General features: G+C 44.9%; 1 protein-coding gene across 2 annotated transcripts in view; it reads right to left on the reverse strand.

Moving 5' to 3' along the window:
* The window catches only part of LOC122552757 (N-acylethanolamine-hydrolyzing acid amidase-like), a 29774-nt gene extending 20465 nt beyond the window's left edge, over positions 1–9309 (reverse strand). Inside the window, exons 1-2 of one of the 2 annotated variants that reach the window (XM_043695690.1) lie at positions 9056–9309; positions 385–549 (exon numbers count right to left, since the gene is read on the reverse strand). In XM_043695690.1, the coding sequence (XP_043551625.1) occupies positions 385–549; positions 9056–9228 (338 nt within the window). In that variant the 5' untranslated portion in view covers positions 9229–9309. Of the gene's footprint in view, positions 1–384; positions 550–8643; positions 8760–9055 lie in introns of those variants that run through there. The other variant, XM_043695684.1, reaches the window with a different exon arrangement.
* Positions 9310–11649: the final 2340 nt, after the last annotated feature.

Here is an 11649-nt window from a genome sequence, read left to right on the forward strand (position 1 = left end):
CATCCCACTTCTCAGGGGTATCCCATCTAGAGTCATAACCACTGAGGACCATTGTCTGTGGATTAGTCAAAACAACTTGTTCATATCAGACTTAATCCTTCACTCTTAGAATGTAAGCAATTTGCTGTAATGCCATTAGTATTAGCTGACTCTATAATATCCTCCAAAAACATTTTAAAAATCCTGCCTGGGAATACAAAGGCAATGAAAACTAATACGAATGCTCCAAAATAAGAGTGAAAATAGATCCAATTCCTACATGGTGAAGAGTAACTGACTTTGATTTCCTTTGTAAGGCAAGCTAAAGTAGTTAAGGTGTGAAATTGATCAATGTTTAATGGTTTGGTTCTTAACACGTAGATTCTCATATCAAAGAACACCTACCTAGAAAGTTCATAAGCAAGATTGATAAGAAGTCCTTCTCCAAGGCTTAAATCTAGTGCTTTACTTAGTCCTTGAATTTCTGTTTCATAGGGTTGTGGTAATATCCAGCTGAGCTGGTGTGCCAGAAGTTCAATGATGGAAACCACCCATTTTGGAGCGATAGAGCTGAAACAAAAGTTAATTGTTTCAAGATATTTGTCACAAATGTTATTTAAACAGTTGAAATATAAATTTATTTATCTCCTTTATTTTATCTCTGTCCCAAAAGCTAAAATCCTGTCTCCCTGGCACACCAAAAGATTTTCTTAGTTTACTTTATCCAAAGCTGTCTACCTTAATTTTGTCTACCTTAATAAAATCTCCAAGGAGAACAACCCCAGCTTCTCCAACCAATAAAAGCAAAATATTGCAGATGCCAGAAATCTAAAGTAAAAACAGATAGTGCTGGAGAAACTTAGCAGGTGTGACAGCATCTGTGGAGAGAGAAACAGGAGTTAATATTTCAAGTCCAGTATGGTTCTTCTTTGGCAAACACTAAGAAGGAGATCAAAAGCAATGAAGATGGACAAGTTGAAAGATTAAACTGGAAATCCAATCAAATAGGAGGGCAGAACTTCTTCAAGGGGGCATTCCTGAAGGGAAGTGGGAGAGAACTAAATATTAAATAAATGCCAAATACTGCAGATGCTGGAAATCTGGAATAAAAAGTGGAAGTGCTGGAGAAACTCAGCAGATCTAGCAGCATCAGTGGTGAGAGAAACAAAGTTAATGCTCTGACTCCAGTATTTCTACAATCTAATTTTGTTACTAAATTCCCTCAATGCTGGTACCATCTCAGTTATCTCCTTTGCAGACTCTCAAAGCCCTTCCAATCCTTTGGAGACCAGGCCTGAGAGTTTGGAAACATATTGCTAACACTCGCACACGATCATTATCAAATGCTGGACAATAGCTCACATGGAACAAGTGCAAATCTAGATGCAGAACCATTTCTAGGCTAGGGCAAATCAGGGCGATTTCCACTTGTGCTGTCACTGAGACCTTAAACATTTGGGCAGAATTGGAAATCAGCAACGTTAAACCTGCAGACATCGAGACCTTTGTTCTCAGAATGGAAGGAAAAGCTGTAGAGTCCTCGGTGTGGGGTAGCCACACAGTGTGACTTGCCTGGGGAACAGGAATGGAGTGCAATTTGCCTCTGGGGATTGGGACACAGCATCATTCATGTCAGCAGAGGGGGAAATAGTATGAGTTGTCCCCCGAGGAGAGAGGAGGAGAAATGGTGATTCTCTCCTGGGAGCGGAGGGACAATGTGATTTAACCTGGACTCCGTACTTCACTCAAGATGGTTCTGCCTCGAGGCTTCAGCAAAGTAAAATCTCATTGCTGTCTCTGGTGGAGAATTCCAAATGCAGTACTGATCATAATAAATTACTGACCATTGGCAAGGCTGCTTGCTCCGAGTGTCATTGAGTGAATGGGTGAAGGGAGAAATTGTGGAAGGAGTCAACAAAAAACAATGAAGAGTAGTGCAATCCTTTATCTCCATTTTAACTTCCTTGACTCCTGCTAAAAAACACTAATCTCAGACATAAACGGCTGTCCCTTATTTTTAAACTTTGTCCATGACTCTAGATTCTCCAAACAGGGGAAACATCTTACCTACATCTACCCTGTATATATCTTTATGTATTTTGTTGATTTCAATGGGATCCACTCTCCTGGGGACAGATCTGGGTGAAACTATGTTGAACATCCTCAATGAAAATCTTATCATTCCTGAAATAAGGAGACCAAAACTGAACACAATACTCCAGGGGGAGGTCTAACTAAGCTCCTGCAGAATTGAAGCAAGATTTCGGTTTGTTGCTTTCAGTAACACATTGACAAGGTCTCAACCGAAGTCACTGCCAATCTAGACTTTCCAGTCTCTCACTATTTCAGAAATACATTTCAGACCTCAGCTTTTAAACGTGGATAGCCTCACATATCGTACATTATATTCGATCTGCACATTCTTGGTCGGATCCTAAAGGACACAGCTGCTTGATTGGGTCTGAAGCATGTGGTGAGGGAACCAACAATAGGGAAAATATATTTGACCTCATCCTTACCAATTTACTGACTGTAGGTGCATCTGTCCATGACAGTATCAGTAACAGTGACCAGTGCACTGTCCTTGTGAAGATGAAGTCCTGACTCCATATTGAGAATAATCTCCATCGTATTGTGTGGCACTGTCATTATGCTAAATGGCTCAGATTACAAACAGATCTAGCAACTCAAAACTGGCTTCCATGAGGCATTGTGGGCCAGCAACAGCAGCAGAATTGTATCCAGCACAATCTGCAATTTCATGGCCTGTTTATCCCCACTCAACCATTATCATCAAGCCAGGGGACCGACCCCGATTCAATGGAGAGTGCAGGAGGGCATGCAAGGACCAGCGCCAGGCATACCTGAAAGTGAGGTGTCAACCTGGTGAAGCTACCAAACAGAACTACTTGCGTACCAAATGGTAAAAGCAGCAAGTGACAGACAGAACTAAGTGATCCCATAACCAACAGACCAGATCTAAAGTCTGTAGTCCTGCCACATCCAGTTGTCAAGGTGGTGGACAATCAAACAACTAACTGGGGAAGGTGGCTCCACAAATATCCCCATTCTCAATGATGGAAGAGCCCAGCACATCAGCGTAAAAGACAAGGCTGACGTATTTGCAGAAATCTTCAGTTAAATTGCCAAGTGGATGATCCATCTTGGCCTCCTCCAGTGGTCCCCAGCATCAGCGATACCAGTCTTCAGCTGATGTGCTTCAATCAGTGTAATATCAATAAACGTTGGAGACACTGGGTCATTGACAACATTCCAGCAATAGTACTGAAGACTTGTGCTCCAAAGCATGCCACTCTCCTAGCCTTGCTATTCCAGTACAGTTACATCACTAGCATCTAGACAACAATGTGGAAAATTGCCCAGTTATGTCCTGTACATAAAAAGCAGGATAAATCCAACCAGGCCAACTACTGCCCCATTAGTCTACTCTCAATCATCAGTGAAGTCATGGAAGCTGTCATCAAACAGCCACCCACTCAGCAATAACCTGCTCAATGATGTCCAGTTTGGGTTCTGCCAGGGCCACTGAGTTCCTGCCCTCATTACAGCCTTGGTTCAAACATAGAAAAAAAGAGCTGAATTCCAGAGGTGAGGTAGGAGTGACAGATCTTGGCATTAAGGCTGCATTCAACCAAGTGTGACATCTAGGAGCCCCAGCAAAACTGGAATCAATGGATATCAGAGGGCAAACTCTTCGCTGGTTGGTGTTATACCTGGCATATAGGGAGATAGATGGTCATGGTTGTTGCAGGTCAGTCATCTCAGGTTCAGGACATCTCTCACAGGAATTTTTCTGTGTAGTGTCCAGGCCCAACCATCTTCGACTGCTTTATCAATGACCTTCCTTCCATCAAAAAGTCAGAATTGGAGATGTTTGCTGATGATTGCACAATGTTCAGCACAATTTGTAACTCCTCAGATATTGAAGCAGCTCATGTTCAAATGCAACAAGACCTGGACAACATCCAAACATGGGCTGACAAGTGGTGCCACACAAATACCAGGCTATGACCATCACCAATAAGCGAAAATCTAACCACTGCCCTTTGACATTCGATGGTGCTACCATCACGGAATCTCCCACTATCAACATCCTGGGGGGAGGGGGTGTTACCACTGACCAGAAACTCAACAGGATTTGTCACATAAACACAGTGGTTACAAGAGCAGGTCAGAGGCGAGGAATCCTGCAGTGAGGAACTCACCTCCTGACTCCCCAGAGCCTGTCCACCACCTACAGGCACAAGTCAGGAGTGTGATGGAGTACTCCCCACTTGTCTGGATGAATACAGCTACAACAACACTCAAGGAGTTTGACAGCATCTATGAAAAAGCAATCTGCTTGATTGGCACCACATCCACTCCCTCCACCACTGATGCTCAAGATGCACTGCAGAAATTCACCAAAGATCCTTAGGCAGCACCTTCCAAACCCACAACCACATCCATCTAGAAGGACAAGTGCAGCAGACACACCCTCAAGTTCCCCTCCAAGCCACTCACTATTCTGAATTGGAAAATATATCACCATTCCTTCACTGTCGGTAGGTCAAAATCCCTTGAAATCCCTCCCTAAGTGCATTGTGGGTCTACCCGGAGCAGGTAGACTGCAGTGGTTCAAGAAGGCAGCTCACTACCACTTCCTCAACAGCAACTAGGAACGGGCAATAAACGCTGGCTAGCCAGCAATGCCGACATTCCACAAAAATGAATCTTAATAAAAAATGAGGAGATAGTGACTTTTAATTTGTAATGGACTAAAGGGTGGACTAAAGGGTTATAGGAGTGAGGAAGAAAGTGGAACTGAGGCTGTGATGAGATCACCCATAACCATATTAAATGGTGGAGCGGGCTCAAGGAGCTGAGTTGTCTACTTCTGCTTCTCGTTTGTACGTTCTAATCTTCCTCACTGAAAACAGACATAATCATTTAGCATCACTGGCATTTAGCATCTCTGCTCCTCATAAAAAAATTCACCCTGACTCAGTTTTAATGGTCCCACATTCGTATTACCCAAACATTTCATTTTTACATACCTTAAAACATTTTGTGGTTAATTTTTATTAACTTTTTGCTAGATTGCTTCCATATTGTATTCCTTTCTTTAGCTGTTTCTTGGTCCTCCTTTTCTGTACTCTGAAAACTTTTCAATACTCAGATTCATTACTGTTTCCAGCCACTTCATAAGCCTTTCCTTTTAATCCCCACAATTCTTAACTTCCTTTGTCAGCCACAGCTCACTGACCTTTGTTTGGTTTTTGCACCTTGAAGGAATCTATAGTTGCTATTAGCCATATAACAGTCCTTTAAAGATTGTCCATTGCCTATATAGTCATGCCTTTTAATGTATTTTAATAATTCACCTCAGCCAACTTGTGCCTGAAGCTTTCATAATTACCCTTATTAAATTTAATACCCTTGCTTCAGGTTGAACTGCCTCCCTTTCAAACATAATATAAAATTCTATCATAGTGTGGCCACTCATCCCTAAAGATTCTTTTCTGTCAAGATTATTAACGATACATTTTTCATCGCATAATACTAAATTGAGAATTGCCTCTCGGTGGCCCTTTAACATACCACTCTAGAAAATCATCCCTATATTTCAGAAACTGATCCTCCGCACATTTAGTGCTCAATTGGTTTACCCAGTCTATATGCAAGTTGGGGTCACCCACCATTACAGTGCTGCACATGCTACATTCTTCTCTACCACCACGATTTGATGGTCTGTAAATAACGTCAATACCTGCTGTCCCTTCTGGTTTCTTAGATCCACCAAATAGTTTCCACACATTGTTCCTCCCTTACTAATGTACCAATCCTGTCAATTATTATCAGTGCAACTCCAGCTCCACTTCCTGCTTCTCTGTTCCTTCTTAAATGTTGAATATCCTTGAAAGTTCAGTGATAACTACGCAGCCATGTTTCTGTAATGGCAATTAGATCATAACCATTTACTGCTATTTTTGCCTTGAGATAATCTATCGAGTTGTGAATGCTACATGCATTCAGATAGAGAATCCTTAGCTTTGTCTTTTTTGATATCATTCTACTTTCAAAGTGTACTCGATGCTTGGCTTGGTTTCTCTTATCTTCCCACTTCCTTCCCAGTTTTTCTACTCCCTGTTACCACTTAAATTCCCTTCTAATTTGGGGTAGGTACTGTTGCTGACACTGGATTGGTGGGGTAACAGCACTCATATTGGGTTCCAGATCCTCTACATCATTGCATCCAGCAGAGAGTTTGTTAATGTGCATGTGCACAGAACAGGCGCAACATCGAAATGGGAATTGAACAGGCCTGCGAGAGAGATCAGGTCAGAGAGAGGGAAGGGGCTCAGATGGTGGGTAAGAGATTGGTCAGAGAGATCTCTTCCACATTGCCAGCCTGATCCTCCCGTTCCAAGCCCAAACCTATTCCCCCACTCCCTGATCTCTTTCCGACTCTCACCAGGTCCTTGCCCACTCTCCGCCCTGTTCATAGCTACACCTGTTAATGCACATGCTCATATTTGTAGGCAATAGCATACATGCTCCACAGTGTCAGCTAATCCAGTCTTTGGCTTAGAATTATGGAATCCCTATTGTGCTGATACAGGCCATTCAGCCCATTGATTCTGCACCAACCCTCCAAACAGCATTATACTTGGACCCATCCCACCCCACCATATCCCAGTAATCCAGCATTCCCCATGGCTAACCCACTTATTTTGCACATTCCTGGACACTATGGACAATTTCTGCGTAGCCAATCCATCTAACATGCACGTCTTTGGATGGTGGGAGAAAATCGGTGCACCCGGAGGAAACCCTCTGCAGACACGCGGAGAATGGCAAACTCCACACTGTCACCCCAGGCTGGAATCAATCCCGGGTCCCTAGCATTGTGACTAGGAGACAATAAGGATTGCAGATACTGGAAGTCAGAGTCAATTGATGCAAAGCTGGAAGATCACAGCAGGTGAGACAGCATTCAATGAGCAGGAAAGTCAATGTTTTGGGCCGAAACCTTCATCAGGATTGGAAAGGGAGAGGGAGCTCAGAAATACATAGAGAGAGGGTGTTGGGGCAGGGTGGGGGTGGGTGGGATGGTGGAAAGGTGGATGTAGGTAGGGAGTTATTGTGATTGGTCATTGGGAAGGGTGGAGTGGATAGGTGAGTAGGATGGATAGGTTAGGTACAGGGAGGTGAGGAGGAGGGTTGGGGCTATACCTGGGATAAGACTGGGGGAGGAGAGACTTTGAAGTTGGTGATGGAAGAGCCATGGAACAGTCCCTCTTCCCCAAAGACATTGGTACCATCCCATACCTCTTCCTCCGCTATAGTGATGGTTGCACGAGGAGCTTAAGCAGTTCAGTAACTTTGCCAATGCTTTCCACCCCACCCTCAAGTTCAACTGGACCATTTCTGACACCTCCCTCCCCTTCCTAGGCCTGTCTGTCTCCATCGCTGGAAACCGACTCACCAATGATATCGATGTCAAAACCACCAACTCCCACGTCTACCTCAACAACACCTCCTCTCACCCACCCTCCTGCAAAATTGCTATCCCATACTCTCAAATCCTCCACCACACCTGCTCCAGGATGGGGGAATTTCCACTCCAGGGACATCCCAGATATCCTCCTACTTTAGGGACTGTAGTTTCCCCTCCTAATTAAGGATGCCCTCACCCACATCTCCTCCATCTTCCGCAGTTCTGCCTTCAAATCCCTTCCCCCCAACAACAAAAAGAATAGAGTCATCTTAGTCCTCACACACCATCCCAACCACAGAATCCACTACATTATTCTCCAACATTTCCACCTCCTACAATCAGACCCCAGCACCAAGAATATTTTTCCTTCCCTACCTCATCTGATATCCATAGGGAACGCACACTCCATGACTCCGTCAATTCTACACTCCCCATCAACTTCTCCACCACACCAGTACCTCCCCCTGCAACCACAAGAGGTGGAACACGTACCCACACATGTCCACTCTCACCTCCATCGAAGGCAGCAGCGATTCATCTGCACTTCATCCAACCTGATCTATTGTATCCATTGCTCCCAGTGTGGTCTTCTCTATATCGAATAGACCAAACGCAGATTCAGGGACGGTGCTCTGTGGGCATCAACCAATCCAACCTTCCGGTTGCCATCCATTTTCATTCCCCCTCCCATTCCCCTGGCTACCAAGTCCATCCCTGGCCTCCTCCGCTGTCAGAGTGAGGCCAAACGGAAATTTGAGGAACAATGCCTGATATTTCACCTGGCAAACCCAGTGGCCTCAATATTGACTACACCAGCTTCAAAATCCCTCCACCTCCCCCAGCCTTATCTCAAATCCAGCCCTCCCCTTCCTCCTCACTTCCTTGACCTGACCCAACCTGTTCATCTTCCTACTCATCTAGCCACTTCCCACTGACCAATCACAATAACCCTCTACCTGCATCCACCTATCACCATCCCACCTGCCCACCCGGTCCCCTTCTGGGCTCCCTCGTCAGTCCCTAGAAAGGATCAGGTACGAAAAAATTGACTTTCCTGCTGCTGTGCTTTTCCAGCTTCACATCTATTGTCCCTGGCACTGTGGGGGCAGCAGAGCTAACCCCTCACATTCCCATTCCCCCACGAGAGGCCAGTTTAAACCAACCTGCCTAACAGCACTAGCGCCTCCCCCTGGGCATCCTTGTTTAAGCCAGACACAGCACAAACAAATAAATAAAAGCCGAAAGAACTGCGGATCCTGTACATCAGAAACGGAAGCAGCAATTGCTGGAAAAGCTGGCTGTATCTGTGGAGAAAAATCAGATTTAATGTTTCGGTCTGAACAAAGACTCGAAACATAGATAATAATAAAAAAAAATTCAGGTAAAGAAGAAATGAAAGAAAATAAGGGAACAACAAACTGGAAACTGATAAAACTGCATCACAGCATAAAACGAATGAATTCCCCGATAATAGAAATGAAAGCGATCAGAGCAGCTCAGTGTAAGTGCGTAAACACCAATGGAGCCCGCACTGAGACTGAGACTGAGGCAGAGTCTGTCACTACCGCCTCTTACCCGATTACATGCTGCATGATCTTACGGAGCTGCGCCGCATCGTAATGTTTCAGCACCGGCTCCCAGCGCTGCTCAGCGGGCACCTCCAAACTCACATTGAAACGCGGAGGAGAAAAATCCCCCCTGTCAATGGGGAATAAACAGAATAACAGCAAGTGCAAATACAACAACATTTTTAACAGCCACAGGAAGCAGATCGTGTTAACTCCGGCTCAGCAACAGCGAAGTTTCACTTTGATCCAGAGCCTCTTGTGACAGGAAGTCCAACCCTTCCCTTGTACAACTTTGCCCAAGAGCCTCCCCTAACTTTAAGACTTATTGTTTACTGGGTGCGGAGTGCACTCGCTCCTGGAGTGAGAGTGTTATCTGATGGTCGTTGGAGAAGCTCCTTTGTCCTTTGAGGGGAACACACTACGTATGCACAGTTAGCAACCGAGTACAGACAACAAAACTGACCGGCGGCTCAAACCAAAACAACTAGAATACAAACAGGGTCAAATGTGCTATGAAGTGTCCAGTATTAATGGGTGGCACAGCAGTTAGCACTGCTGCCTCACAGCGCGAGGGACCCAGGTTCAATTCCCATCTCAGGCGACTGAGTGTGTGGAGTTTGTACATTCTCCCACAGACACAAAAATGTGCAGGTTAGGTAAATGGCCATGCTAAATTGCCTGTAGGTTAGGTGAAGGGATTAACGTAGGGGAATGGGTCTGGGTAAATGTGGGTCGGTGTGGACTTGTTGGGCCAAAGGGCCTGCTTTCACACTGTAAGTAATCTAGTATCAGGAAGAATTTTAAGCAGCCAAAATCGGTGGGTTTGGCTCAAATGAGAAGTTAAAATACTGTATCTGAATCCAACTACTCTGGTTTCATGGAGAGGATCTGTGACTGGGTGTGGTCACCAGAGGGTACAACGTCTACCATAAAGACTTCAACTCTCCTTTTGGTCTCTTCTGGACTGCTTAACCTGTCAATCAAGTAGGGGACATTGAATTGTAATGAATGATTTATTGTCGCTTGAGTTTAACAAATAGATAGTGAAAAGTGTTATCATGCTCCGACGTCATTTTGAGTTACAGAAGATATTAAGAATATAAGTAGAATATAACTAAAAAGAATGCTTCCTCCCTTCTTGTGATTTGCTCACTATGGGGGGGGGGGGGGGGATGAGAGTCTCCACAATGGGTCCAAGCCCACCAACAATGACCCTGTATCACAATCTATTCCAGGAGCCCCACTCCAGAGCCAGTATTGCTGCTACTGCATTCCAAGTGTACCACACCAGACCTACTACTCTGTCACTGATCCAACTGTCATTACCATCGATCCATCAGAATTACAGAGTTGAGTCAATGCATTCCGCCTTCGCCAACAATAAGGGCCGCCCTGCTGTTAACGCCATCTTGAATGCTGGTGCCGTCGCCATCACCTTGAGTCCTGTACTGGTGGGCCCACCAACAAAGTCGCCACTCTCCATCGCTGTCTCTTGCTACTGGGTCAATACTCACTGCCATCGTGAGCTGTCTAAGGATTCATTCATCCCTGCACTGGGCTCACTCTCTCCGAGGAGCTGACACTTGCTACCACTGCTGCCCATGCTCTGGAGGCCAGGCCTGCTCTCGCCCTGTCAAAGACACTGGAAGGCTTTTAAAAGAGAAAAAGAGAGCAAAAGAAAAAGTAAAGATAAAAAGAAACAAAGCACTGAGCCAGGAACTCGGATGCAGCGCTACTAATGTGACACCATCTTAGAAATATCTGGTATCAAAGCATGTCTCCAGAGCCAGTATTGCTGCTACTGCATTCCAAGTGTACCACACCAGACCTACTACTCTGTCACTTATCCAACTGTCATTACCATCGATCCATCAGAATTACAGAGTTGAGTCTTCATGTCTGATAGTATTTGTGAAGACAGATGTGGAGGTAACATCTTGAATTCAATATGAATCTTTGTCAGAACTGTTGGTGGTGTGGTTGTGTTGTCATAGACTTGTACAGCACAGAAAAAGACCCTTCAATCCAATTTTGTCAGGTGTGTTCAGGAGGGCTTCCTCACTCAGTATGTAGACAGGCCGACGAGAGGAGAGGCCAGATCTCGCGGTGGGAGACACTTTGGTGAAAGTGATCACAACGGCCTCACATTTAACATAGCCTTGGGGAGTGAAAGGAGCAGTTACCCAGGGAAGATATTTAATTGGGGAAACGGAAATTATGACGCTATCAGACAGGAGTTGAGAAGTACAGACGGGGAGAAATTGTTCCACAGAAAGGGCACAGCAGACATGTGGAGACTATTTAAGGGGCAGTTGTTGCGAGTGATGCACAAATTTGTTCCTCTGAGATAGATTTGAAGGGATAAGATTAAGGAACCTTGGATGACAAGAACAGAGGACCTTCTTGTCAAAAGGAAGAAGGCAGCTTACATAAGGTAGAGGTAGCAAGGATCTAGCACAGCTTTAGAGGATTACAGGCTTGCTAGAAAGGAGTTCAGAAATGGACTGAGGAGAGCCAGGAGGGGGCACGAGAAAGGCTTGGCAAGAAGGATTAGGGAGAACCCAAAGGCATTTTACTCATACGTGAGGAATAAGAGAATGA

The sequence above is a fragment of the Chiloscyllium plagiosum genome, chromosome 1 (genome assembly GCF_004010195.1).
Source record: "Chiloscyllium plagiosum isolate BGI_BamShark_2017 chromosome 1, ASM401019v2, whole genome shotgun sequence".
Lineage (NCBI taxonomy): Eukaryota > Metazoa > Chordata > Chondrichthyes > Orectolobiformes > Hemiscylliidae > Chiloscyllium > Chiloscyllium plagiosum.